The sequence below is a fragment of the Cervus elaphus genome, chromosome X (assembly GCF_910594005.1).
Source record: "Cervus elaphus chromosome X, mCerEla1.1, whole genome shotgun sequence".
In the NCBI taxonomy this organism is placed as follows: Eukaryota; Metazoa; Chordata; class Mammalia; order Artiodactyla; family Cervidae; genus Cervus; species Cervus elaphus.
This window is the reverse complement of record NC_057848.1, coordinates 119,087,012-119,114,363: the sequence shown is the minus strand read 5'-3', so window position 1 is coordinate 119,114,363 and position 27,352 is coordinate 119,087,012. Positions and strand designations below refer to the sequence as shown.

Below are 27,352 nucleotides of genomic sequence, written 5' to 3'. Positions count from 1 at the left end.
CTTCTTTATCTCTTCTGCTTCTAATAGTTCCTTACCATTTCTGTCCTTTATCGTGTCCATACTTGCGTGAAATGTTCCCTTGGAATCTCCAATTTTCTTAAAGGATTTCTAGTCTTTCCCATTCTATTGTTTTCCTCTACTTCTTTGTATTGTTCATTAAAGACCTTCTTATCTCTCCTCGGTATTCTCTGGAACTCCGCATTCAGTTGCATAAATCTTTCACTTCTCTTTTTTCCTCAGCTTTGTAAAGCCTCCTCAGACAACCACTTTGCCTTTTTGCATTCCTTTTTTCTTTGTGAAAGTTTTTATCACTGCCTCAAGAACAATGTTAGGAACCTCCATCCATAGTTTTTCAGGTACTCTATCAGATCCAATCCCCTGAATTTATTCATCACTTCCACTGTATTATCATAATGGATTTAACTTAGGTTATACCTGAATATCCCAGTGGTTTTCCCTACTTTCTTCAATTTAAGCCTGAATTTTGAAATAAGGAACTGATAAATCACCATCAGTTCCAGGTCATTTTTTTTTCCCTGACTGTATAGAGCTTCTCCATCATTGACTGCAAAGAATATAATCAATCTGATTTCAGTATTGACTATCTGGTGATGTCCATGTGTAGAGTCATGTCCTGTGTTGTTTGAGAAGGGTATTTGCTATGACTAGTGTGTCTTCTTGACAAAACTTTGTGAGCATTTGCCTTGCTTCATTTTGTACTCTAATCCAAACTTCTTCTTTTTGCTTTTTCACACTGTTCATGGGGTTCTCGATGCAAGAATACTGAAGTGGTTTGCCATTCTCTTCTCCAGTGGACCACATTTTGTCAGAATTCTCCACCATGACCCATATGTTTTAGGTGGCCCTACACAGCATGGTTTGGAGTATCCTCATAGTCAAAAAGAGTCCCAAATGCAGTACTTGGGTCCAATCTCAAAAATGACAGAATGATCTTGGTTCACTTCCAAGGCAAACCATTCAACACCACAATAATCCAAGCCTATGTCCCAACCACTAATACCGAAAAAGCTCAAGTTGAACGGTTCTATGATGACCTACATGACCTTCTAGAACTAACACCAAATAAATGATGTCATTTTCATCATAGGGGACTGGAATGCAAAAGTAGGAAGTCAAGAGAAGCCTGCAGTAACAGGCAAGTTTGGCCATGGAGTATAAAACGAAGCAGGGCAAAGGCTAATAGAATTTTGCCAAGAGAATGTGCTGGTCATAGCAAATGCCCTCTTCCACCAACACAACACAAGAGATGACTCTACACATGGACATCATCAGATGATCAATACTGAAATCAGACTGATTATATTTTTCCCAGCCGAAGATTGAGAAGCTCTATAAAGGCTGCAAAAATAAGACCGGGAGCTGACTGTGGCTCAGATCATGAACTCCTTATTGCAAAATTCAGACTTAAATTGAAGAAAGTAGGGAAAACCACTAGACCATTCAGGTATGACCTAAATCAAATCCCTTATGATTATACAGTGGAAGTGACAAATAGAATCAAGGGATTATATCTGGTTGAGTGCATGAAGAACTATGGACTTAGATCTATGAACAGAGGTTCATAACATTGTCCAGAGGCTGTGATCAAAACCATTCCCAAGAAAAAAACATGCAAAAAGGCAAAATGTCTGAGGAAGTCTTACAAATAGCTGAGGAAAGAAGAGAAGTGAAATGCAAAAGAGAAAAAGGAAAGCTATATCCATCAGAATGCAGAGTTCCAAAGAATAGCAAGGAGAGATAACAAAGCCTTCCTCAGGGATCAATGCAAAGAAATAGAGGAAAACAATAGAATGGGAAAGACTAGAGAGCTCTTCAAAAATTAGAGATACCAAGGGAACCTTTCATGCAAAGATGGGCACAATAAAGGACAGAAATGGTATGGACCTAACAGAAGTAGAAGATATTAAGAAGAGGTGGCAAGTGTACACAGAAGAACTATACAAAAAAAGATCTTAATGATCCAGATAACCACGATGGTGTGATCACTCACCTAGAGCCCAACATCCTGGAATGCAAAGTCAAGTGGGCCTTAGGAAGCATCACTACAAACAAAGCTAGTAGAGGTGATGGAATTCCAGCAGAGCTATTTCAAATCCTAAAAGATGATGCTGTTAAAGTGCTACACTCAATATGCCAGCAAATTTGGAAAACTCAGCAGTGGCCACAGGACTGGAAAAAGTCAGCTTTCATTCTAATCCCAAAGAAAGGCAATGCTAAAGAATGTTCAAACTATCACACAATTGAACTAATTTCTCATGCTAGCAAAGTAATGCTCAAAATTCTCCAAGCTAGGCTTCAACAGTACTTGAACCAAGAACTTCCAGATGTTCAAACTGGATTTATAAAAGGCAGAGGAACCAGAGATCAAATTGCCAACATCCACTGGATCATAGAAAATACAAGAGAATTCCAGAAAAACATCTATTTCTGCTTCATTGACTATGCTAAAGCCTTTGACTTTGTGGATTACAACAAACTGTGGACAATTCTTAAAGAGATAGGAATACCAGACCTCCTTACCTGTCTCCTGAGAAATATGTATGCAGGTCAAGAAGTAACAGTTAGAACCAGACATGGAACAATGAACTGGTTAAAAATTGGGAAAGGAGAGGAACAAGATGGCGGAGGAGTAGGTGGACATGGAATATCTCTCTCTCCATGGATACATCAGGAATACACCTTCAGACACAGGAGTACATGCATAACACCAGCTGAGAGTGGACAGGAGTACCTGTCCAGCAAAAAAGAATATATAGACTCCTGCAAAACGTGAGATCAAGCCCTGAGCCTTTGGTGTGGGAGCACTGACTCCAAGACCCTAGACTACCAGAGAACTAATGCTAGGGGGTATCAAATAGTGAGAACTCACACAAAGGAAGCCACTGGAATACAAGACCAGGCATCACCCAACCACCAATAGCACCCTGTGCAGGATGCCTCATCTAAACAACAAACAAAACAAAAATACAAACCAAATCATCAGCAGACAGGATTACCACCTCACTCACCCTTGCCTATCTGAGGAAAAACAAACAAACAAAAACTCAGCACATCTCACCCTCTAAGAAGCTTACACAAACCACTGGACCAACCTTAGAGGGAGAAACCAAAAAGAAGAAAGAATTCAACCTTGAAGCCTGGGAAAAGGAGACCTCAAACACAATAAGTTAAAAAAAAATAATGAAAAGGCAGAGAAATACTACACAAATGAAGGAACAAACTAGAAACACAGAAGTCCAAATAAATGAAGAGAAAATAGGAAAACCACCTGAAAAAGAATTCAGAGTAATGATAGTAAAGATGATCAAAAACCTTGAAAGCAAAATGGAGAAAATGCAAGAATCAATTAACAAAGACCTAGAAGAATTAAAAAATAAACATGCAGAGACAAACAACACAGTTACTGAAGTTAAAAAAAAAACTCTAGAAGGAATCAATAGCAGAATATCTGAAGCAGAAGAACGAATCAGTGAGCTGGAAGATAAAATGGTGGAAATAACTTCTGAAGAGGAGAATAAAGTAAAAAGAATGAAAAGAACTGAGCATAGTCTCAGAGACCTCTGGACCAATGTCAAATGCACCAACATTCAAATAATAGGGGTCCCAGAAGAAGAAGAGAAAAAGAAAGGGTGTGAGAAAATTTTGAAGAGATTATAGTTGAAAATTTCCCCAACATGGAAAAGGAAATAGTCAATCAAATCCAAAAGGTACAAAGAGCCCCATACAGGATAAACCCAAGGAGAACATGGCAAGACACATACTAATCAAACTAACAAAGACTAAACGCAAAGAAAGAATATTAAAAGCAGCAAGGGAGAAGCAACAGGTAACATACAAGGGAAACCCCATACTTTTAACAGCTGATCTTTCAGCAGAAACTCTGCAGGCCAGAAGGGAAAGGCAGGACATATTTAAAGTACTGAAAGGGAAAAATCTACAACCAAGATTACTGTACCTGGCAAGGATCTCATTCAAAATTTATGGAGAAAGTAAAAGGTTTTCAGACAAGCAAAAGGTAAGAGAATTCAGTACCACCAAACCAGCTCTACAACAAATGTTAAAGGGACTTATATAGTCAAGAAATACAACAGAAGAAAAAGAGATCTACAAAATCAACCACAAACAATTAAGAAAATGGCAATAGGAACATATATATCAATAATTACCTTAAATGTAATGGATTAAATGCTCCAACCAAAAGACACAGACTGGCTGCATGGATACAAAAAGAAGACCCATATATATGCTGCCTACAAGAAATCCACTTTAGACCTCAAGACACATATAGGCTGAAAGTAAGAGAAAGGAAAAATATATTCCATGCAAATGGGAGCAAAAGAAAGCTAGAGTAGCAGTCCTCATATCAGACAAAATAGACCTTAAAATAAAGAAGGTTACAAGAGATACAGAAGGACATTACATAATGATCAAGGGATCAATCCAAAGGGAAGACACAACAGTTATAAATATCTATGCACCCAACATAGGAGCACCTCAATACATAAGACAAACACTAACAGACATAAAAGGAGAAATTGACAGTAACACAATAATAGTAGGAGACTTTACCACCCCACTCACACCAATGGACAGATCATCAAAATAGAAAATTAATAAGGAAACACAAGTCTTAAATGATACATTAGATAAGATGGATCTCATTGATATCTTCAGGACATTCCATCCAAATGCAGAAGAATACACCTTCTTCTCAAGTGCACATGGAACATTCTCCAGGACATACCACATCTTGGGTCACAAATGAAACTTCAGTAAATTTAAGAAAATTGAAATCATACCAAGAATCTTCTCTGACCACAACACTATGAGACTAGATATCAATTACAATAAAATAACTGTAAGAAATAAAAACACATGGAGATTAAACAACACGTTTCTAAATAACCAACAGGTAACTGAAGTAACCAAAAGGGAAATAAAAAATTTCTTAGAAACAAATGACAATGAAAACATGACAACTCAAAATCTATGGGAAGCAGCAAAAGCAGTTCTAAGAGGGAAGTTTATAGCAATACAATCCTACCTCAAGAAACAAGAAAAATATTGAATAGACAGCCTAACTTTACAACTAAAACAATTTGTAAAAGAAGAACAAAAACTCCGCAAAATTAGTTGAAGGAAAGAAATCATAAAGATCCGAGCAGAAATAAATGAAAAAAGAAATGAAAGAAACAATAGTAAAGATTAACAAAGCTAAAAGCTGGTTCTTTGAGAAGATAAACAAAATTGACAAACCTTTAGCCAGACTCATCAAGAAAAAGAGAGAAGAATCAAATCAACAAAATTAGAAATGAAAAAGGAGAGGTTACAACATACAATGCAGAAATACAAAGGATTACAAGAGACTATTATGAACAACTATATGGCAATAAAATGAATAACCTGGCAGAAATGGACAGATTCTTAGAAAAGCTCAACCTTCCAAGACTGAACCAGGAAGAAATAGAAATTATGAACAACCCAATTATAAGCACTGAAATTGAAGCTGTGATTAAAAAAAATCTACCCAAAAACAAAAGCCCAGGAACAGATGGCCTCACAGGAAAATTCTATCAAACATTTAGAGAATGCCTATCCTTCTAAGTAAGTAAGTAAGTGTTAGTTGCTCAGTCATGTCCAACACTTTGGGACCCCATGGACTGCAGCCCACCCGGCTCCTCTGTCCATGAGAATTTCCAGGCAAGGACACTGGAGTGGGTTGCCATTTCCTTCTCCAGGGGATCTTCCCAATCCAGGGATTGAACCTGGGTCTCCCACACTGCAGGCAGATTCTTTACTGACTGAGCTACAAGGGAAGCTTAAAACTCTTTCAAAAAATTGCAGAGGAAAGAACACTTCCAAACTCATTCTACGAGGCAACCATTACCCTGATACCAAAACCAGACAAAGACAACACACAAAAAAGAAAACTTCAGGCCAATACCACTGATGAACATAGATGCAAAAATCCTGAACAAAATTTTAGCAAACAGAATTCAGCAACACATCAAAAAGCTCATACACCATGCTCAAGTTGGTTTATACCAGGAATGCAAGGATTCTTCAATATATGCAAATCAATCACTATGATATACCATATTAACAAATTGAAAGATAAAAATGATAATCTCAATAGATGCAGAAAAAGCCTTTGACAAAGTTCAGTACCCATTTATGATTAAAACTCTTCAAAAAATGGGCATAGAAGGAACCTACCCCAACACAGTAAAGGCCGTATATGATTAGCCTACAGCAAACATTATTCTCAATGGTGAGAAACTGAAAACATTCCCCCTAAGATCAGGAATAAGACAAGGGTGTCCACTTTCACCACTATTATTCAACATAGTTCTGGAAGTCCTAGCTTCAGCAATCAGAGAAGAAAAAGAAATAAAAGGAATCCAGATCAGAAAAGAAGAAGTAAAGTTCTCACTGTTTGCAGATGACATGATACTGTACATAGAAAACCCTAAAGATACTATCAGAAAATTACTATAACTAATCAGTGAATTTAGCAAAAGTTGCAGGCTACAGAATCAATATACAGAAATCACTTGCATTTCTAATACTAGCAATGAAAAGTCAGAAAGAGAAATTAAGGGATCAATCCCATTCACCATTGCAACAAAAAGAATTAAATATCTAGGAATAAACTTACCTAAGGAGACAAAAGAACTGTACACAGAAAATTGTAAGACGTTGATGAAAGAAATCAAAGATGACATAAAGAGATGGAGAGATATTCCATGTTCTTGGGTAGGAAGAATAAAAATTGTGAAAATGACTATACTACCAAACACAATCTACAGATTCAGTGTGATCCCTATCAAATTACCAATGGCATTTTTTCACAGAACTAGAACAAAAAATTTCACAATTCATAAGGAAACACAAAAGACCCCAAATAGCCAAAGTAGTCTTGAGAAAGAAGAATGGGGCAGGAGGAATCAACCTTCCTGACTTCAGATTATACTACAAAGCTGCCACCATCAAGACAGTATGGTACTGGCTACATGTAAAAGAATGAAATTAGAATACGTCCTAATACCATATACAAAGATAAACTCAAAATGGATTAAAGACCTAAATGTAAACCAGAAACTATAAAACTCTTAGAGTAAAACACAGGCAAAACACTCAGTGACATAAATCAAAGCAAGATCCTCTATGACCCACCTCCTAGAGTAACAGAATTAAAAACAAAAGTAAACAAGTGGGACCTGATTAAACTTAAAAGCTTTTGCATAGCAAAGGAAACTATAAGCACGGTGAAAAGACAACCCTCACAATGGGCGAAAATAATAACAAATGAAACAACTGACAAAGGATTAATTTCCAAAATATACAAGCAGCTCATACAACTCAATACCAGGAAAACAAACAACCCAATCAAAAAGTGGAAAAAATACCTAGACATTTCTCCACAGAAGACATACAGATGGCTAACAAACACATGAAAAGATGCTCAACATCGCTTATTATTAGAGATATGCAAATCAAAACCACAATGAGATATCACCTCACACCAGTCAGAATGGCCCTCATCAAAAAGTCTACAAACAATAAATGCTGGAGAGGGCGTGGAGAAAAGGGAACACCCTTGCACTTTTGGTGGGAATGTAAATTGATATAACCACTATGGAAGATGGTATGGAGATTCCTTAAAAAACTAGGAATAAAACACCACCATATGACCCAGCAATCCCACTCCTAGGTATATACCCTGAGGAAACCAGGGTTGAAAAAGACACATGTATCCCATTGTTCATTGCAGCACTATTTACAATAGGTAGAACATGGAAGAAACGTATATGCCCATCAATAGATGAATGGATAAAGAGGTAGTGGTGCATATACACAATGGAATATTACTCAGCCATAAAAAGGAACACATTTGAGTCTGTTCTGATGAGGTGGATGAACTTAGAACCTATTATACAGAGTGAAGTCAGTCAGAAAGAGAAAGATAAATATCATATTCTAATGCACATATATGGAATCTAGAAAAATGGTTCTGAAGAATTTATTTACTGGGCAGCAATGGAAAAACAGACATAGAGAATACACTTATGGACACGGAGAGAGGGGAGGAGAGGGTGAGATGTATGGAAAGAGTAACATGGAAACTTACATTACCATATGTAAAATAGATAGCCAATGGGGATTTGCTGTATAGCTCAGGAAACTCAAACAGGTGCTCTATATCAACTTAGAGGGGTAGGATTGGGCAGGAGATGGGAGGGAGGTTCAAAAGGGAGGGGATATATGTATACCTATGGCTGATTCATGTTGAGGTTTGACAGAAAACAACAAAATTCTGTAAAGCAATTATCCTTCAATAAAAAATAATTTAAAAAAATAAAATATTTGGGAAAGGAGTTCGTCAAGGCTGTATGTTGTCACCATACTTATTTAACTTATATGCAGAGTACATCATGTGAAATTCCAGGCTGGATGAAGCACAAGCTGGAATCAAGACTGCTGGGAGACATATCAATAACCTCAGATATGCACATGACACTACCCTTATGGCAGAAAGCAAAGAGGAACTAAAGAGCCTTTTGATGAAAGTGAAAGAGGAGATGAAAAATCTGGCTTAAAACTCAACATTCAAGAAATGAAGGTCATGGCATCTGGTCCCATTACTTCATGGAAAATAGATGGGAAAAGAATGGAAACAGTGACAGACTTTATTTTCTTGGCCTCCAAAATCACTGCAGATGGTGACTGTAGTCATGAAATTAAAAGACGCTTGTTCCTTCAAAGAAAAGCTATGACCAAACTTGACAGCATATTAAAGGGCAGAGACAGTACTTTGTCAACAAAGGTCCATCTAGTCAGTGCTATGGTTTTTTCAGTAGTCATGTATGGATGTGGGCTGAGTGCCAAAGAATTGATGCTTTTGAATTGTGGTGTTAGTCTCTTGAGAGTCCCTTGGTGTGTAAGGAGATCAAATCAGTCAATCCTAAAGGAAATCAGTCCTGAATATTCTTTGAAAGGACCGATGCTGAAGCTGTAGTTCCAATCATTTGGCCACCTGATGCAAACAGCTGACTCATTGGAAAAGACCCTGATACTGGGAAAGATTGAAGGCAGGAGGATAAGGGGATAACAGAGGATGAGATGTTTGTATGGCATCACCAACTCGATGGACATGAGTTTGAGCAAGCTCCAGGAGTTGGTGATGGACAAGGAAGCCTGGCCTGCTGCAGTCCATGTGGTTGCAAAGAGTTGGACGTGACTGAGCAATTGAACTAAACTGATAGAATGAGAGTGTGGTCAATTGATTACTGATGCCTTGATTATCCAAAAATGACCAAAAACTCCAAAGATAGCAGGTATCTCTGATACCAAACAGACCTTCAGAATGTCTCATGCTTAGCTAAAAGAAAACAATCTTCCGGTTGTCTGGGAGTCATATGGTTCATAAGCAACAATGAGAGTCAAAATTCCATACTCAGGAATCCATGTGGGATTATTTTACAGGGAAACTGAGTCTTCTTAAGGTGCTAAATACCAGTTGACAGCTTATATAGCAACCTATAAGATACAAAGAGAGGAACTCAAGTCTCCTCTTTGTTGGATCCAAATCCCAGTGGATTCCACCATTTGAGAACTGTACAAACTTGGACGAGTTTTCTTGTCTGATCAACTTCCTTACTTATAAATGGGAATATAATGCTTAACTCACAGAGTTGATATGAAGATAAAAATAAGATATAATATGCAAAAGGATATAGTCTAATGCCAAATTAATAAAGATTTCTATAAAATATATGATACTCTCTGTTTTAAGGAAAATTATTTTTTTAACACAACATCTAGAAAATAGGTCCATTTTTTAAGAACTCAGAAGAGTACTTAGAGGAAATATCAAGGTTATGGGAAATATATCCTATCCTTTATGTCTCTATTAAGGTTTATATCTTCTTGAGATAGAAACTACCTGTTTTGTCTTGGTGTACCCCAACCTATCTCAGTGCCTAGCATAGTACTGGGAATGTGAAAGACAGAGGACTTGTCTTATTAATTTCTGTACTACTGGGGTCTAGTAGTGTCTAGAACATATGCCTGTAACATGCATAATTCATGTAATCTTCACAATAGTTCTCTGAAATATTTATTTTATTATCCTTGTTATTAGATGAGGAAACTGAGGCACAGAAAGGTTAAGTCAATTGCAAAAATTACAAGCTAGTTAAGTGGTAGAGCTGGAATTTGAACTTAGGTAGTCTGGCAATTGGCCTGCACCCTTAAACTTTACACAACCACATAGGAAGTACTTATTGGATATTTGTTGAATGAACAGAATTGTAAGAAAATATAAATTATAATCATAATAAAAGAAGGACTCCATTAGACATGTGAACCTTAAACAATACTCATGCTTCCCCAAATAGGATGAAAAGCTATTTTTTGTAAATTTTATGCCTCTTACCAGTGTATCCAGCTGTGTCCAGAAAAGTTAACCCATACTGTACATTAAGGTTTCCTGTTGCTCAGAGCAACTTGAGGTGACCCATTTTGTTGTTTCAAAGCACCCTTTTTGTTATGTCAATAATCACCTCCTAAACTGTTCAATTTACATAAGTAATGTTTTCACATACTACTTTTTCTAAAGCAGAAAGACCTTCTAAGTATCCTTTAGTAGATCCTGTTCCCACTGCCTATAACCTGTCCCTCCGCTCCAATGCAACACTCCAACCATAAAGGCTAGAAAGACAATTCCTGCCCTCTTCTGGGGGGTTAGGGGAATAGCATGCATCAGGCCCACCAGGCAACATTTTCAGGAAATAATCATGTCAACTTCTTTCAATTCTGGTCATAGGAATGGAGTTAGTTTTGGGATCTTTTTCTGAAACGAGAAATAGGATGTTCTGAAAATAAGAAAGCTGACCTTTTCAATCAGGCAAGTCTCCTGAAGCCCTGGTGAGTAGAGGGATGGAATAAAAATTAAGCTGAGCTTTAGGAGGATGCTGAGTGGATATTTCCCTCAGTCAGGTACACTTTACATACAGTTTAAAATCATAGGCTATTAATGATAAACTTTAACATTTATTTAAGAGTATCTATATGCTGGGAGAAATATCAATAACCTCAGATATGCAGATGACACCACCCTTATGGCAGAAAGTGAAGAAGAACTAAAGAGCCTCTTGATGAAAGTGAAAGAGGAGAGTGAAAAAGTTGGCTTAAAGCTCAGCATTCAGAAAACTAAGATCATGGCATCTGGTCTCATCACCTCATGGGAAATAGATGGGGAAACAGTGGAAACACTGGCTGACTTTATTTTTCTGGGCTCCAAAATCACTTGGATGACTGCAGCCATGAAATTAAAAGATGCTTGTTCCTTGGAAGGAAAGTTATGACCAACCTAGACAGCATATTAAAAACCAGAGACATTACTTTGCCAACAAAGGTCCATCTAGTCAAGGCCAGTAGTCATGTATGGATGTGAGAGTTGGACTATAAAGAAAGCTGAGCACCGAAGAATTGATGCTTTTGAACTGTGGTGTTGGAGAAGGCTCTTGAGAGTCCCTTCGACTGCAAGGAGATCCAACCAGTCCATCCTAAAGGAGATCAGTCCTGGGTGTTCATTGGAGGGACTGATGTTGAAGCTGAAACTCCAATACTTTGACCACCTGATGCGGAGAGCTGACTCATCTGAAAAGACCCTGATGCTGGGAAAGATTGGGGGCAGGAGAAGGGGATGACAGAGGATAAAATGGTTGGATGGCATCACCAACTCAATGGACATGGGTTTGGGTGGACTCTCGGAGTTGGTGATGGACAGGGAGGCCTGGCATGTTGCGGTTTGTGGGGTTGCAAGGAGTTGGGCACGACTGAGCAACTGAACTGACTGACTGATATGCTAATACTTTGTACACATTATCTCATTTAAATCTTACCACAGTCCTAAAGAATATCCCCAATTTACAGTTAAGAAAGCTGAGGTAGGACTTCCCTGGTGGCCCAGCGGCTAAGAATCTTCCTTACAATGCAAGGGACACCAGTTCAATCCCTGGTCCCAGAAGATTTCATATGCCATGGAGCAACTGAGCCCAATAGCCACAACTACTGAGGCCATGCACTGCAACTACCGAGGACTGTGTGCCTAGAGCCTGTGCTCCACAACAAAAGAAGCCACTTGTGATGAGAAGCCAGGGCACCACAATGAAGAGTAGCTCCCACTTGCCACAACTAGAGAAAGCTCCAGTGCAGCAGTGAAGACCCACCACAGCCAATAAATACACCAATAAATCTTTTTTTTTTTTAAAAAAAAAAAAAAGAAAGCTGAGATTGAGAGAGGTTGAGCAACAGAAAAAAATAGCAGAACCAGGAATTCTAACCCAAATCATGTTCTTTCCAGGGTAATATACTGTCTCTTTACTTCTTTTGATCCTGAATCAAAATCTCACTATTGCCCGGAAGAAAGATGACTGCGGCCTAAGCGGAGGCCCTTTGGAGCCATAGCGGGTGCTCAGGCAGCGCTCGCGGATCCTGGGTGAGGGGAGGGAGGCCGCTCCTGGCCACACTTGCAGCCTGTCCCGCAGCGCAGACCCCAGCGGCCATGGCCTCCAGGCAGGCTCCCCTCTGTGGCCTGGCTCCTTGCTGCCTCTGGCTCCGGGTCATTGTCCTTCTGATGGATGCGTCTGCCCGGCCTGCCAACCACTCGTCTGCTCGAGAGAGAGCAGGTAATAGGGAGGAAAACGAGATCCTGCCCCTGGACCACCTGAATGGGGTGAAGCTGGAGATGGACGGGCACCTCAACAAAGATTTCCACCAGGAGGTCTTCCTGGGCAAGGACATGGATGACTTTGAGGAGGACACAGAGCCTCGGAAGAGCTGGAGGAAGCTGATGATCATCTTCTCCAAGGTGGATTTGAACACTGACAGGAGGATCAGCGCCAAGCAGATGCAGAACTGGATCATGCAGAAGACGGCTGAGCACTTCCAGGAGGCTGTTGCCGAGAGCAGGGCGCACTTCTGAGCCGTGGACCCCGATGGTGATGGCCACGTATCTTGGGATGAGTACAAGGTGAAGTTTTTGGCGACCAAAGGCCACAATGAGAGAGAAGTTGCTGAAAAGATAAAGAATAAGTGGGACCTGAACATCGATGAGTAGACATAGGAAGTCCTGGAGAACCTCAAAGACCGCTGGTATCAGGCGGACAACCCGTCCCCAGACCTGCTGCTGACAGAGAGCGAGTTCCTATCGTTCCTGCACCCTGAGCACAGCCATGGCATGCTGCAGTTCATGGTCAGGGAGATCATCCGGGACCTGGACCAGGATGGTGACAAGAAGCTCTCGCTGTCTGAGTTCATCTCTCTGCCCGTGGGCACCGTGGAGAACCAGCAGGGCCAGGATGTTGACGACAGCTGGGTGCGGGATAGGAAGAGAAAGTTTGAGGAGCTGATCGACGCCAACCACGATGGGATCGTAACCATGGCGGAGTTGGAGGACTACATGGACCCCATGAATGAGTTCAGCGCCCTCAATGAGGCCAAGCAGATGATCGCTATCGCTGACGAGGACCAGAATCACTACCTGGAGCCCGAGGAGGTGCTGAAGTACAGTGAGTTCTTCACGGGCAGCAGGCTGGTGGACTGTGCCCGCAGCGTGCACGAGGAGTTCTGAGCCACCGCTGCATCCCCCGCCCCCCTCCCCAGCCCCCCGCAGCACCTCGCAGGCTGCCCGCACTCTGATTCCAGTGTAATCGCTGCATCTCACTTCTGAGAACTCAGAGCCCTGCTGCCGGAGGCACTGACCACATCAGGACGGCGGGCTCCCCCACCGTGCCAAACGACGAAGCTCCTGCTATTCCCTCGAAAACTGAAAGGTGAAGCTTTGCTGGAAACCGGCAGCCAGTGGCCAGGGTGGGGCGGGGTGCTGGGTAGAGCTGTGAGAGCCGCCAGCCCATGGCCTTCAGTCTCTGAGGAGCATGAATATTGGTGATAGGAATCACATTAATTTACTTCAAAATATAGTTGCCTTTTTCTCTCAAAAAAAAAAAATCTCACTATTATGGCAGAAAAATGTTCTTGATGAATATAATTCCACTCAAATACCAGAGAAACATCAAAGAAAACTGGCTAGGAATACTTTACTAGTTGTTCTGACAACTTGTACTTTTATTGAGTTATGTTGGATAGAAAATAGGAAGTTTAATTGGTAACAGACAGAGTTCAGGGGCCAAAGAGAATGTTAGGAGGCAGAGAAGGGGTAAGAAAGAAGGGAGAAGTGGTGTGGACATGGAAGACAGAGAAACTTCTGGGATACCTCTCCACAGCTCATAACAGGTCATTTCAAGGTGAGCCCAGCTTTCTGGTGAGCACATCTCAAGGTGAGCCGAGCTTTCTGGAGAGCACAACTTTCATTAAATGTAATAATAATTAACCTGTGTCTAGTATTTACTTTGTGCCAGTCACTCTTTTAAGTCCATTACATGTATTAACTCATTTAACACAACAATCCTGTGAGTTGTCTTTTGATTAACCTCATTTTACATAAATATTAGAAAATTGAAGCAGAGAGAGGCTACAGTTTCTATTTCACACATGAGGAAACTGAGGCACAGAGAAGTTGAGTAACTTGCCCAAGGTTAAGCTAATGAATGGTAGAGCTGGAGTCTGAATTTAGGATTTTGACTCTAGAGCCATGCTTACTCATCATGATATAGTATCCCTCCCAACATGTAAAGATAATAATTGTTTAAGGAAATGTTTACTTCAGGGGTGTGTGTGTGTGTGTGCACATGTGTGCTTGTGTTTATAGTGGGTTGGATGTAAAGTGTATTTATTCCTGTGAATCAGACAAAAGTGTCTAAAAGCTACTGTTCTAGCAATAGTAGCAATGCCTGAATTGCACACCTTCAAACTCACTAGAGATAATGCCAGATTGCTCTCTAAAACAATTGTACCAAATCACATTCCTATCAGCAGTGTAAGAAAGTTACCTGCATTCTACAACATCCTCACCTGAATTTAATAGCATCAGACTTCTGATATGTTACCAATCACATTTTTCTGATTTCTTTTACATCTTTTCATGTTTTGGACATTCGGGTTTTGCCTATTGTGAATCATCTGCTTATATCCCTTACTTGTATATCATTGTATACAATAAAAATGTACACAATACAACACAACAACTCTCTGTAGGAGCCGGCAGTACAAAAAAAGAAACTCATTACTCATTACAGATTACTGGGAGTAATCTTGTTAGAGGTCACCAGCTAATAAGTTGTTGACTTGGGATGTGAGTTGAGACCTAGGGGACCCATATCTTTTGTGTTAAAATACATGCCAGGGACCAAGGCCTAGTTAGAAAAAAACAGAAGAAGAATTTCCAGCATGTAACCATGTATGTCTAATTAGATTTTGTTGGGATGAACACAGATTATTTCCTTGTATTTTCACAACAAGCTCTGGGATAAAACATGTTATCTCCATTTTACAGGTGAGGAGACTGAGGCTCAAGGAAATGAAGAGATTTGCTTTGGAGAGGTTAAATGACTGCTAATAAGAAACAGAATCAATAACAATCCAAACACAGGTCCGTTGCTTACAAAGTCCGTACCTGTTCCACAGAGCCATGTCTTGACCTCCTGTCCCACCTTCTCCTTAGAGCTCCAGGAAACTGCTTCTTCTTGGACAGGGCCAGAACTACACCTACCATTTTTCTGCAGAATCCTGGTCTGGGATAGCCTTAACTAACTGGTTCAGCCCTGATGCCTCCAGTAACCAACCAAGCTAGGTGAGCTCCTAGCCAACTTCCACAGATTCATCTCCCACTGCCCTATGCGTCTCTGGTGAAACCCACACAGAATCTCAACACCTTCCATGGAAAAACCAGAAAGTTCTAAGTCAGAGTTCTCAAACTTGGCTGCACATTAAAATCACCTGCAGAACCTTAAGAAATCCTGATGCCCTGGTAATACCCCAGACTGACCCCATCAGAATCTCTGGGGATGGTACCCAGGCATCCATAATAATTAAAACTCCCCACGTGATCCCAGTATAGAGTCAAGATTAAGAACCACTGTTGGGGCATCTTCTTCAAGTTCCAGCAGCCATACTCACAGAGAGGTTCCCACGTTTTAGTATTCACATGAACTTCTTGGAGGACTTAAGATTCAGATTTCTGGCACTTACACTCAGGAAGTCCATGTTTTCATTTGGACCCAGAACCCAAATTCTTAACAATCCCCTCAGATAGTTCCACTGCAAGTCCTTAGCAGACCACATTTTAAGAAATGCTACATTAGGAAAAGAATTGAATGGAAGTGGGGTGGGAACAGGAGGCCTCTGGCCCTTTAAGGACTGATTAAGAGACTACCTTTAAAGCTGTGAAGCAGAGCAGGCTAGGGCTGCTTCTTTTCATCCTAATGGATAAGGTAAGGGAGCAGGTCCTGGAATGGGCCTCTCCTTTTAAATACGATCTTGTTCCCAGCCCTGGAGAGCAGGATGGGCACGCTGCCTTGTCCCACCTGCTGTTTCTGTTTGTTTGATGCAAAGAGGACAATTTAGAAGACCTTTTTTGTTCAGGAGATCCTACCAGAGGACGAAACATAGGACCTGCCTGCCTGCCTTTCATTTTTCCTTGCCCTGTCCTTTGTGGAAGTGGAGCCTGGATGCTGTTACCCACATAAAAGGAAAGGTTTAAAGTGGCATCATTTGGACTTTTACCAAAACATGTTGCTGAACACCAAGCTTTTCAAGATGGTCCTCCTGAGCATCCTTAGAATCCTTCTTCTTTGGGGACTGGTGCTTTTTATGGAACATAGAGTCCAAATGACACAGGTAGGGCAGTCCTCTATTGCCCACCTGCCTGAGGCCCCTACCTTGCCCCTGATTCAGGAGCTGCTAGAAGAAGCCCCTGGCAAGCAGCAGAGGAAGCCGCGGGTCTTAGGGCATCCCTTACGGTATATGATGGAGTTGTACCAGCGTTCAGCTGACGCAAATGGACACCCTAGGGAAAACCGCACCATTGGGGCCACCATGGTGAGGCTGGTGAGGCCGCTGGCTAGTGTAGCAAGGCCTCTCAGAGGTGAGTTATCATACTATATTGTTCTAGTGGGGGGTTGGGGGAGGAAATGGGGAAGAAGAGTGTAAAAAAAAGTGGATCTGTCAGTTTTCTGTCAGGCTTCACATTGCCTACAGGGTAGGTGGTTTTCTTGGGCTTGGTTCCTTGATTTTCAAAAGATGGCACCCTTGGGAGAAGCTGGCTCCAAATTTGCTTCCCTTTAGGGCTCCAATTTAAGAACAGATTGCCTTGGGGCCTACCTGAGGACTTTGTCCCAAGCCCCAGGGCAACTGAGTGATGTGTCAGCTCCTAGCTTTCAAAGAAAGGCTTAATGCTTATTATATCACTGAAAATTATAATTGAGAAATACTCATTATATTCTGTGGAGGACTGTTCAGGTTGTTTTATTCTTAGAAGACAAAAGGTACAAGATGTTGAGTTGGGGAATTTACAAGGCCTCAGAAAGGACAGAAACAGGCTCACACCTGAGAGTCTGTTATTGTATTTAATCCTTAATAATAGGGACTCTCCTTAACTGTCCTGAAAGACTTAGCCTGATTTTTAAAGAAAAGTGAAGCAGAGAGAGAAGTTAAATAACTTGCAGAGGTCACAAGGATGGGGTGGCAGAGGCAGGAGTTGAGCTTCAAGTCTGTCTTATTTTATAGTCTGTGCATAACTACTTAAGTGTTTTGAATGTCATACCCCGATATCCTTGCATACGAAGCAGTTTTTCTGTTTAGACTATGTTGCTAGTTTGGGTCTGTGGTACCAAATGTATTTTGGAATTTTCCTTGTTTCCCTCATGGTTGCTTCTGCTTTAAACATCTTCATTAGAGACTGATCTAGGGCAGTAGTGGGCTTCTGCAGTGCAGGGTTCTCTAGGGAATGAAGAAAGCCATCAATTTCAAGGAAATCTTGGGAACCTGGTGAAATCAATCTTAAGCCTTTGCTAGTCTCAGAGATGACAACAGACATGATTTACCTCCCTCCTCCAAGTAAAACCACCACCATTCCCCTAAGCTAAACTTTAGTGTGTGCTTACCATGTGCCAGGCATTAGGCAAAGTACTTTTACAAACATTATCTTCCTTAATCCTCCCCAATATCGTATGAAGTAGGTGTGTGTGCGAGCTCAGTTGTGTCTGACTCTTTGAGACCCCATGGACTGTACCTGCCAGGCTCCTCTGTCCATGGAACTTTACAGGCAAGAGTACTGGAGCAGGTTGCCATTTCCTCCTCCAGGGGATCTTCCCAACCCAGGGATCAAACCCACATCTTCTGTGTTTCCTGCACTGGCAAGAGGATTCTTTACTACTGCTCCACTATGGAATATACTATGAATATACCCATTATATAGGTGAAGAAAATGAGGCTCAGTGTAACACAGCTAGTAATTAATAGAGCTGGGTTTCTAACCCAGGCTTTCAGGCTTCAGAGCCTGTGCTTTTAATTACCCTGCTGTGCTGACTGCTTAACAGACTTTAATTGAGCACCAAGCGCTGTGTTTGGGTTGGGTATGAAAAGGCAAATAACTGCTCTAGGAGCCCCCACTATACTAGAATGGATATATAAGTAATAACATAATGGTGTTACAGCACAGCAAATTCTTTGAAAAGAATAAGCAGTAGGATTCCTGGGACTCCAAGAAGAAATGGGTTGCTGCCTAGGGCAAGGAGAGGGAAATGTTGAAATAGTTGAAAGACCTCATTGGAGACGTGGCATTTGAGCCAAACTTTGCAGAAGGAGTAAAGAGACTTTGGATACAGGGAGGGAAGTGCATTCTGACTGAGGAAAAAGAAGATAACTTGGTATGGTTGGAGATTGACTCAAAAAGTATTTATTTGGCAACTGCTAAGTGCTAGGCATTGCTCTAGATGTTGGAATGTGATGAAGATAGGCATGGTTCTCTGGGTGAGACAAGTAAGTAAACATGGATAGTTGTAAATTGTGATAAATGCTACCAAAGAATGAAATAGGTGGTTCTGATAGAGAATAGCAAAGAAATCTTCCCTTTGCATGGGATTGTCAGTGAAGGCATGTTTGAAGAGGTGACATTTGAGCTGAGGTCTATAAGAAGCTTGGCATGAGAAGAGAAAAGTCTCATCTAGTCAGAGGGAACGCCATGTACAAAGCCCTAAAGGTGGAAACAAGTACTTGAAGAATAAAAGGAAGATCAGGATGGTTGGAGCCTAGTGAGATTGTAGAGAGTCGTGGGATATGAGACTGATGAGAATCAGGGATGCAGTAGTCATTACAAGGGATCTGGATTTCATTCATAAGCAGCATAAATCAATTCTGTACAGATGATATGAGGCTAGAAAGTAGAATGTCTAGAATTAGGCCAGTGTCTTGGTCTAACTGTGGGACATACTGGTAACTAGGGACTCTGGAAAGGATCCAGAAATGGATGACAAGAGAGTTGGGTCTGATCATTCAATCAGGAGATGACCCAGCTGAATCAAGCTTGCTTCGAGAACTATTCCAGGTTCAATTGCACAGGATGTGTGAGTCAGACATTTCCCTGAAAAGTTCTGAGCAGACCCTTCCTGGCCCTGATCCTTAGCAACCCCACCCTGCTTCCGGAAATAAGTGATGTCAGGGTCTGAAAGGAAAGGGTAGTTCCTCACCAGACTGCCTGCTAGAAATTTGGTTTAGATTCCTTTTTAGGCAGGGTGGGGCAGATGTATGGGTGGGTGTCTTGGAAAGATTATTACAGGATGGGAGTATGGAGTAACTTGAGAAAGCAATTACAAGCCTGGCTTGAGCTTTGTATGAATGAAATCCAAGTGCCCCAAACTTGAGGGTGTATTAAGCATGAGTTGGAACCTGAACTTTAAAAAAAATTTATGGTTTCATTTTCACTCATATGTGGAATATAAAAACAAGTGAAAAACAAAAATTAAAAACTCAGAAACAGAGATCAGATTAGTGGTTACCAACAGGTAAAAGGGTTGGAGAGTGAGCGAAATAGGGGAAGGGAGTTAATTGTGTGGTAACAAATGATGGTAAGTAAGCTTGTGGTGGTGATCACTCTGTAGTGTACACAGATGTTGAATTATAATTATGAATTTTGCACCTGAAACTTGGATACATAACTAAAAAAATCCTGATGCATCAAAACATTCAAGAGCTTCTATGTTGAACATCCCAAGCCTACTGAATTCCAGGCTCATGGATTCAGTGGAGAAGGAAGATTAGGTAGATAATATGTAAATTAGCATGGCCATGGTTAGTGACTGGACATGGAACAACAGACTGGTTCCAAATAGGAAAAGGAGTACGTCAAGGCTGTATATTGTCACCCTGCTTATTTAACTTATATGTAGAGTATATCATGAGAAACGCTGGGCTGGATGAAGCACAAGCTGGAATCCACATTGCCTGGAGAAATATCAATAACCTCAGATATGCAGATGAAAACACCCTTATGGCAGAAAGTGAAGAAGAACTAAAAAGCCTTTTGATGAGAAAGAAGAGAGTGAAAAAGTTGGCTTAAAGCTCAATATTCAGAAAACTAAGATCAAGGCATTTGGTCCCATCACTTCATGGCAAATAGATGGGGAAACAGTGGCTTACTTTATTTTTTGGGCTCCAAAATTGCTGCAGATGGTGATTGCAGCCATGAAATTAAAAGACGCTTACTCCTTGGAAGGAAAGTTATGGCCAACCTAGACAGCATATTAAAAAGCAGAGACATTACTTTGTCAACAAAGGTCCATCTGGTCAAAGCTATGGTTTTTCCAGTAGTCATGTATGGATGTGAGAGTTGGACTATAAAGAAAGCTGAGAGCGAAGAATTGATGCTTTTGAACTGTGGTGTTGGAGAAGACTCTTGAGAGTCCCTTGGACTGCAAGGAGATCCAACCAGTCCATCCTAAAGGAGATAAGTCCTGGGTGTTCATTGGAGGGACTGATGTTGAAGCTGAAATTCCAATACTTTGGCCACCTGATGCGAAGAGCTGACTCATCTGAAAAGACCCTGAGCTGGGAAAGATTGAAGGCAGGAGGAGAAGAGGACGACAGAGGATGAGATGGTTGGATGGCATCACCGACTCAATGGACATGGGTTTGGGTGGACTCTGGGAGTTGGTGATGGACAGGGAGGCCTGGCATGCTGCGTTCATGGGGTCGCAAAGAGTCGGACACGGCTGAGGGACTGAACTGAACTGAACTGATGGTTAGTGATAGGTAAAGATGACACTTTTTCTTGCTATGCCTGGTTTTTGTAATCGTTGCTCTTGACCATTGCCAGGAGAGGGCGCAGAAGGTCAGAGCACTGCAGGTTCCGCTTTTCAACGCTTTGGCCACTAGGTGTCAGCATCAGAGTTTAGATTAAAACAATCACTTTGTAGCTCAGCTGGTAAAGAATCCGCCTGCAATGACAGAGACCTGGGGTTCGATCCCTGGGTTGGGAAGATCCCCTGGAGAAGGGAAAGGCCAGTATTGTGGCCTGGAGAATTCCAGGGACTGTATAGTCCATGGGGTCGCAAAGAGTCGGCACTGCTGAGCGACTTTCACTTTCAAAAGATGCAGCTTTTTTTTTTTTTTCATTTATTAGTTGGAGGCTAATTATTTTACAATATTCTAGTGGTTTTTGCCATACATTGACATGAATCAGCCATGGATTTACATGTGTTCCCCATCCCAATCCCCGCTCCCACCTCCCTCCCCATCCCATCCCTCTGGGTCTTCCCAATGCACCAGCCCTGAGCACTTGTCTCATGCATCCAACCTGGGCTGGTGATCTGTTTTACCCTTGATAGTATACTTGTTTCAATGCTATTCTCTCAGAACATCCCACCCTCGCCTTCTCCCACAGAGTCCCAAAGTCTGTTCTGTACATCTGTGTCTCTTTTTCTGTTTTGCATATAGGGTTATCATTACCATCTTTCTAAATTCCATATATATGTGTTAGTATGCTGTAATGTTCTTTATCTTTCTGGCTTACTTCACTCTGTATAATGGGCTCCAGTTTCATCCATCTCATTAGAACTGATTCAAATGAATTCTTTTTAATGGCTGAGTAATATTTCATTGTGTATATGTACCATAGCTTCCTTATCCATTTGTCTGCTGATCCCACTCCTGGGCATACACACCAAGAAAACTAGATCTGAAAGAGACACGTGCACCCCAACGTTCATCACAGCGCTGTTTACAATTGCCAGGATAAGATGCAGCTTTTAAATAGATTTCTTAGCTGAGGTCATTTATATGACTTGGCCTTGTTGAAAACGGTATTTACAATGAATGGGGTAAATGAAGAATAATTTCCAGTAAGGAATGGAAAAGGGGGAGATTGAGGATTAAGGGAGAACCTGCCCAATAATGGAACAGCTGCTCAAGAAGAAATTCAAGTAGAAAACAAAAGTAGTAAATACCTGTCCCAACTAGAAAAAATTATTTTGTGGCATCTCCAACCCAGATGTGAAGCGATAGCAGACCATACCCCCCAGTATTGGACTGTCACCCTAAAGCTGCCTCTATACAGTGATATAGCATGAGGATTTATTATTAATTCATATGTTTCAATGACCCTCTTAATTGGTCACATTTTTAATAGTCACCTAAATAATACATACAATATATACAGACAGTTCTGTATTTGAGGTGTCTTTCTCAGCCTAGGCCTATGAATGATCTAAAAATGAGACACAATTTGTTATCTTAAGGGGAAAAGACTTGGACTCAAATCTTTATTCTAACAAACACTGGCTGTGTGTCCTATGGCATAGCTTCTCTGAGCTTCAGTTTCCTTGTCTGCAAAATGGGGATAACAGCTATCTCATAAGGCTATTGTGGATTCAAGAGCTAATGCATGTAAAGCATCTAATACATCAGTTAAGTGCTCAATAGATTGCTATTATGATCTGGAATTCATTTCAGGGCTGCTTGTCAGTTTGTACTGAGCAGGTCTGTTAGGGAGACTAAGGCTAGGAGGTAAGAAGCTAATGCTTTGCTCTTGTTCTCTCTTACTAATGCAGGCTCCTGGCACATACAGACCCTGGACTTTCCTCTGAGACCAAACCGGGTAGCCTACCAACTAGTCAGAGCCACTGTGGTTTACCGCCATCAACTTCACCTAACTCATTCCCACCTCTCCTGCCATGTGGAGCCCTGGATCCAGAAAAGCCCAACCAGTCACTTTCCTTCTTCAGGAAGAGGCTCCTCAAAGCCTTCCCTGCTGCCCAAAGCTTGGACAGAGATGGATATCATGGAACATGTTGGACAAAAGCTGTGGAATCGCAAGGGGCGCAGGGTTCTACGACTCCGCTTCATGTGTCAGCAGCCAAGAGGTAGTGAGGTTCTTGAGTTCTGGTGGCATGGCACTTCATCATTGGACACTGTCTTCTTGTTACTGTATTTCAATGACACTCAGAGTGTTCAGAAGACCAAACCTCTCCCTAAAGGCCTGAAAGAGTTTACAGAAAAAGACCCTTCTCTTCTCTTGAGGAGGGCTCGTCAAGCAGGCAGTATCGCATCTGAAGTTCCTGGCCCCTCCAGGGAGCATGATGGGCCTGAAAGTAACCAGTGTTCCCTCCACCCTTTTCAAGTCAGCTTCCAGCAGCTGGGCTGGGATCACTGGATCATTGCTCCCAATCTCTATACCCCAAACTACTGTAAGGGAGTGTGTCCTCGGGTACTACACTATGGTCTCAATTCTCCCAATCATGCCATCATCCAGAACCTTGTCAATGAGCTGGTGGATCAGAGTGTCCCTCAGCCTTCCTGTGTCCCTTATAAGTATGTTCCCATTAGCATCCTGCTGATTGAGGCAAATGGGAGTATCTTGTACAAGGAGTATGAGGGTATGATTGCCCAGTCCTGCACATGCAGGTGACAGCAAAGGTACAGCTAGATCAGGTTTGCCCAAGAAATTAGAAAAGGATTTATAATAAACAAAGATTGTTAAATCTGAAAGTGCTCAACCCAAGTGCTCTACCCAATCTGTAGATTCTATTCCTTGCCTTCAGTGTTGTACTTTAAGATTTCTTCCCCTATTTATGAGTGCCTCACTTTATAAAAACAGTTCTGATGCCAAATATCAGTATGTTTTGGCCACTAGTCCATCTTCTGAGGATCTAGAAGGTTTGGGGTGAAGACAGCAACTTGAGATTTTATACTCCTCTTCCTTGCTCCTGAATCCTAGAAATTATTTCTTAATTGAAGAGACTGCTTACTTCTGTATTTGGATTTCCCTCTAAACCTAAAACTTTCTTAGTGGACTAGGAAACTTTTAAGCAGTAATATCCCTAGAAATCTTTTGAAGGGAACAGAAGGGAATCTTTTTCTAAGCCATCAGGGTTTTTCCTCTCAGGCTCTAAACCTGGCAAAAATGCCTGGGATGATCCCTTTATTACCCTGCCATGAAGAGAACAGCCTTTAATAAAGCCAGTAGGGAAATGTGTATGGAGCAGAGATGACAATCATTTCAAAACCTCTTATATCTATAGTGAAAAAATGAGTTGTCATTGTTGATTAGAATTATGTATGGGGTAGTCATTTTAAATTTTCTCTGGAACAATAGATTTCACGGGGTATTTTCTCATTTTAGATAATCATTAAACCCTTGTTAATGATCCCACAGAGAAAGCTTGCTGGTGGCTCAAAGCCTGAGAGTTGACCTGTTTGGGAGTGGAAGGCATAGAAGGCTGCAATTAGGAAGGTTAATAGGGCTGTGGGGGAAGGATGAAATGTGTTGAGACCTGGAGCTGACTTCATACTGGGCTTGCTTGTTTGTGTGTTCAGCTGGGCTCTGAGCATGGGTCTCTGGGAGAGACAGGCTTGCTGTATTGGGAGGCATGGAGTCCTGCTTTGGACTAAATAATGCATTCACTGTGACTCTTTTCTATTCCTGTGCTGTATTGAAGTGATGGGGACTGGGTTGTGTTGCAAATAAATCATTTTTGTTGTTATAGAGAGTCTTGAATGTTTGGGGAATTGGGAGACAGTGGGTGGAAGGAATTTATTTTCTTTATTCCCTTAGGCTATGGCCAGGAACTCAACCCCAATCACCCAGCATGGAGTTGGAATTCTCCCTGAAGGCAGCACAGCTAGCAATCAGCTCTCACCAAAGGGACCCCTTGAGGTAGCCCAGTAAGGCATTTCCCCTGCCCAACTGTTCCTTGATTAATCTTATGGTTGCTGCCAAGGAAATGGGATGGATTTAGGGTGGTTTCATACATCGAAATATTTGCCAAACATATATCCCTATCTCTTTTTTACCTACCCATTGTACATTAACTTATTTTTACCACTCCATTCTCAATAATTGGTTCCAATTAAACTAAATATCTTCCATGTCTCTAAATACATAAATTTTATTCTTCTGACTGAGGGGTTATACCTTAACACCCTTTTGTCCATCTACCTTCTTTATTGTATCTTTAGGAATCAGCTCAGGTATTTCTCTTCATCTTGATGCCCCTCATGATACCTTTGACTCAGGTAGGATCTCACTCTCTGTGCTCACAGCATTGTTTGCTTTCCTTGAAGACACTCTAGTGTAACTGTCCTTGTTGCCAAAAGATGAAGCTTCTTTTGAGAATTTCAACTGTGTTTTACCCATTTCCTTATTATTGGAGACTGGTCCTTGATGGATACAAGCACTGGATAGTCACACTTTTTTGTGAGGGATGCATTCTTCCTAACATGGAATTTCAATGTTCACATATCTCATTTTCCACTGGAATAAATGCAATACAAGATAAACTTTGTATATAAAGCAGGATGAATTTTTGTGCCTCATTATTTCAAAATCATGATTCAAATTAGAATGTTACAGCTGAGTTCTTGAGTAAGGCAGTTCTTGGGATTGTTAGATAGTCTGTGAGTTAAAATGGGAGAGTAAATGTTGGCTTCCAGGCCAGTGATTTCTGCAACCCAGCTGGGGTAGGCACAAATACCTAACAGGCCTGAATGTAGACCTCGGTCCCAGGACCAGATTCTGAATTCAGCATCTCAGTGTTCTTTGGAATTTTCAGGAAATCATGATCTCTTAGCCTTGATTTCTGAACATGTCTGAAAATCTGTTTATGGAGGGCTCAGAGTTAATTCGGAGAAGGTAATGGCACCCCACTCCAGTACTCTTGCCAGGAAAATCCCATGGATGGAGGAGCCTGATGGGCTGCAGTCCATGGGGTCGCTAAGAGTCGGACACAACTGAGCGACTTCACTTTCACTTTTCACTTTCATGCATTGGAGAAGGAAATGGCAACCCACTCCAGTATTCTTGCCTAGAGAATCCCAGAGATGGGGGAGCCTGGTAGGCTGCCATCTATGGGGTCACAAAGAGCTGGACACGACTGAAGTGACTTAGCAGCAGCAGGGTTAATTGGACCTATTATCCATGAAGCCCTGAGCTGTCAGAATATACAAGGAAAACACTAGCAAGATGGAATCAGTTGTGGTTGATGTTACAGATTGTTTTCTTTTGAAACACTGCTTTCAACTCAGCACTTTTTCTCCTGTCCAAAGTAAGAGATCTATACCTCAAACCTTTGGGAGAAAGGAGATATGCTTGCTAGTGAAGGAGGATGTATGGATGGCAGTCTGTCTGCCAAAGTGGTTGGAGAGAAATAGTTACTTGGTCCAGAAACAGAAAGCAGAGAGCAAAGTCCACCTTGTCCCGGCTCCCCCACTGAATAGGCTTGGAATCTATTCAATGTGTCCATGCCTAAGGAGCAGGTATTTGAGCTTGTTTCTGACCCTGGAGCTCTGCTGCATTTACCTTGATAGTATATTTTGTCCAATTCTGGACAAAGTTGGGGAGCAGGTGAAATTTATCTTCAGTTTCACCAAGTATTTGGTGCCTAATTTTGTAAAACTTTTCAAATGTCTTCAGTTAAGTCTCCCAACAGAACTATAAAGCGGGATGTATAAGCCCCATTAAAGAAAAATTGGTTTGTTGATATATAATTTGCATACTAAAGAAGCCACAATTTTAAGTGTTCAATTCAGTGGTTTTTAGTATATTCAGAGTTGTGCAGAAAACATTGCAATTGATTTGACCACAAAAAGAAACCCCATGCCTGTTAGCAGTTAATCTCCATTTCCCTCACCCCAGCCCCTGGCAACTATTAATCCATTTATATTCTTTTTCTGTAGATTATGGATATTTAGATAAGTCAAATCATGCAATATTTGGCTTTTTGTGATTGTCTTCACATTAGCATTGCACTTTCAAGGTTCATCTATATCATTCATTCTTTTTTTTGCTGAATAAAATTCCATTTTAGAATATGCCACATTTTATTTATCCATTCATCAGTTGATGGACATTTGAACTGTTTCTACTCTGGCTATT

General features: G+C 41.2%; 1 protein-coding gene and 1 pseudogene across 2 annotated transcripts; both read left to right on the top strand.

The window, feature by feature from the left end:
* Window positions 1-12,449: 12,449 nt before the first annotated feature.
* On the top strand, window positions 12,450-13,773 carry LOC122689569 (annotated as a pseudogene). Its single transcript, XR_006339852.1, has one exon. The product of XR_006339852.1 is annotated as a 45 kDa calcium-binding protein-like (transcript).
* Window positions 13,774-16,739: 2,966 nt separating this feature from the next.
* Window positions 16,740-23,887, top strand: BMP15 (bone morphogenetic protein 15). Its single transcript, XM_043897208.1, has 2 exons — window positions 16,740-17,071; window positions 23,031-23,887. Exons 1-2 carry the CDS (start codon window positions 16,744-16,746, stop codon window positions 23,885-23,887), a joined length of 1,185 nt encoding a protein of 394 aa, XP_043753143.1. The 5' UTR covers window positions 16,740-16,743.
* Window positions 23,888-27,352: the final 3,465 nt, after the last annotated feature.

Coding starts and splice junctions, on each gene's coding strand:
- BMP15 (XM_043897208.1), top strand. CDS start 16,744: ATGGTCCTCCTGAGCATCCTTAGAATCCTTCTTCTTTGGGGACTGGTG. Junction 17,072..23,030: donor TGTAGCAAGGCCTCTCAGAG/GTGAGTTATCAT, acceptor TTACTAATGCAG/GCTCCTGGCACATACAGACC.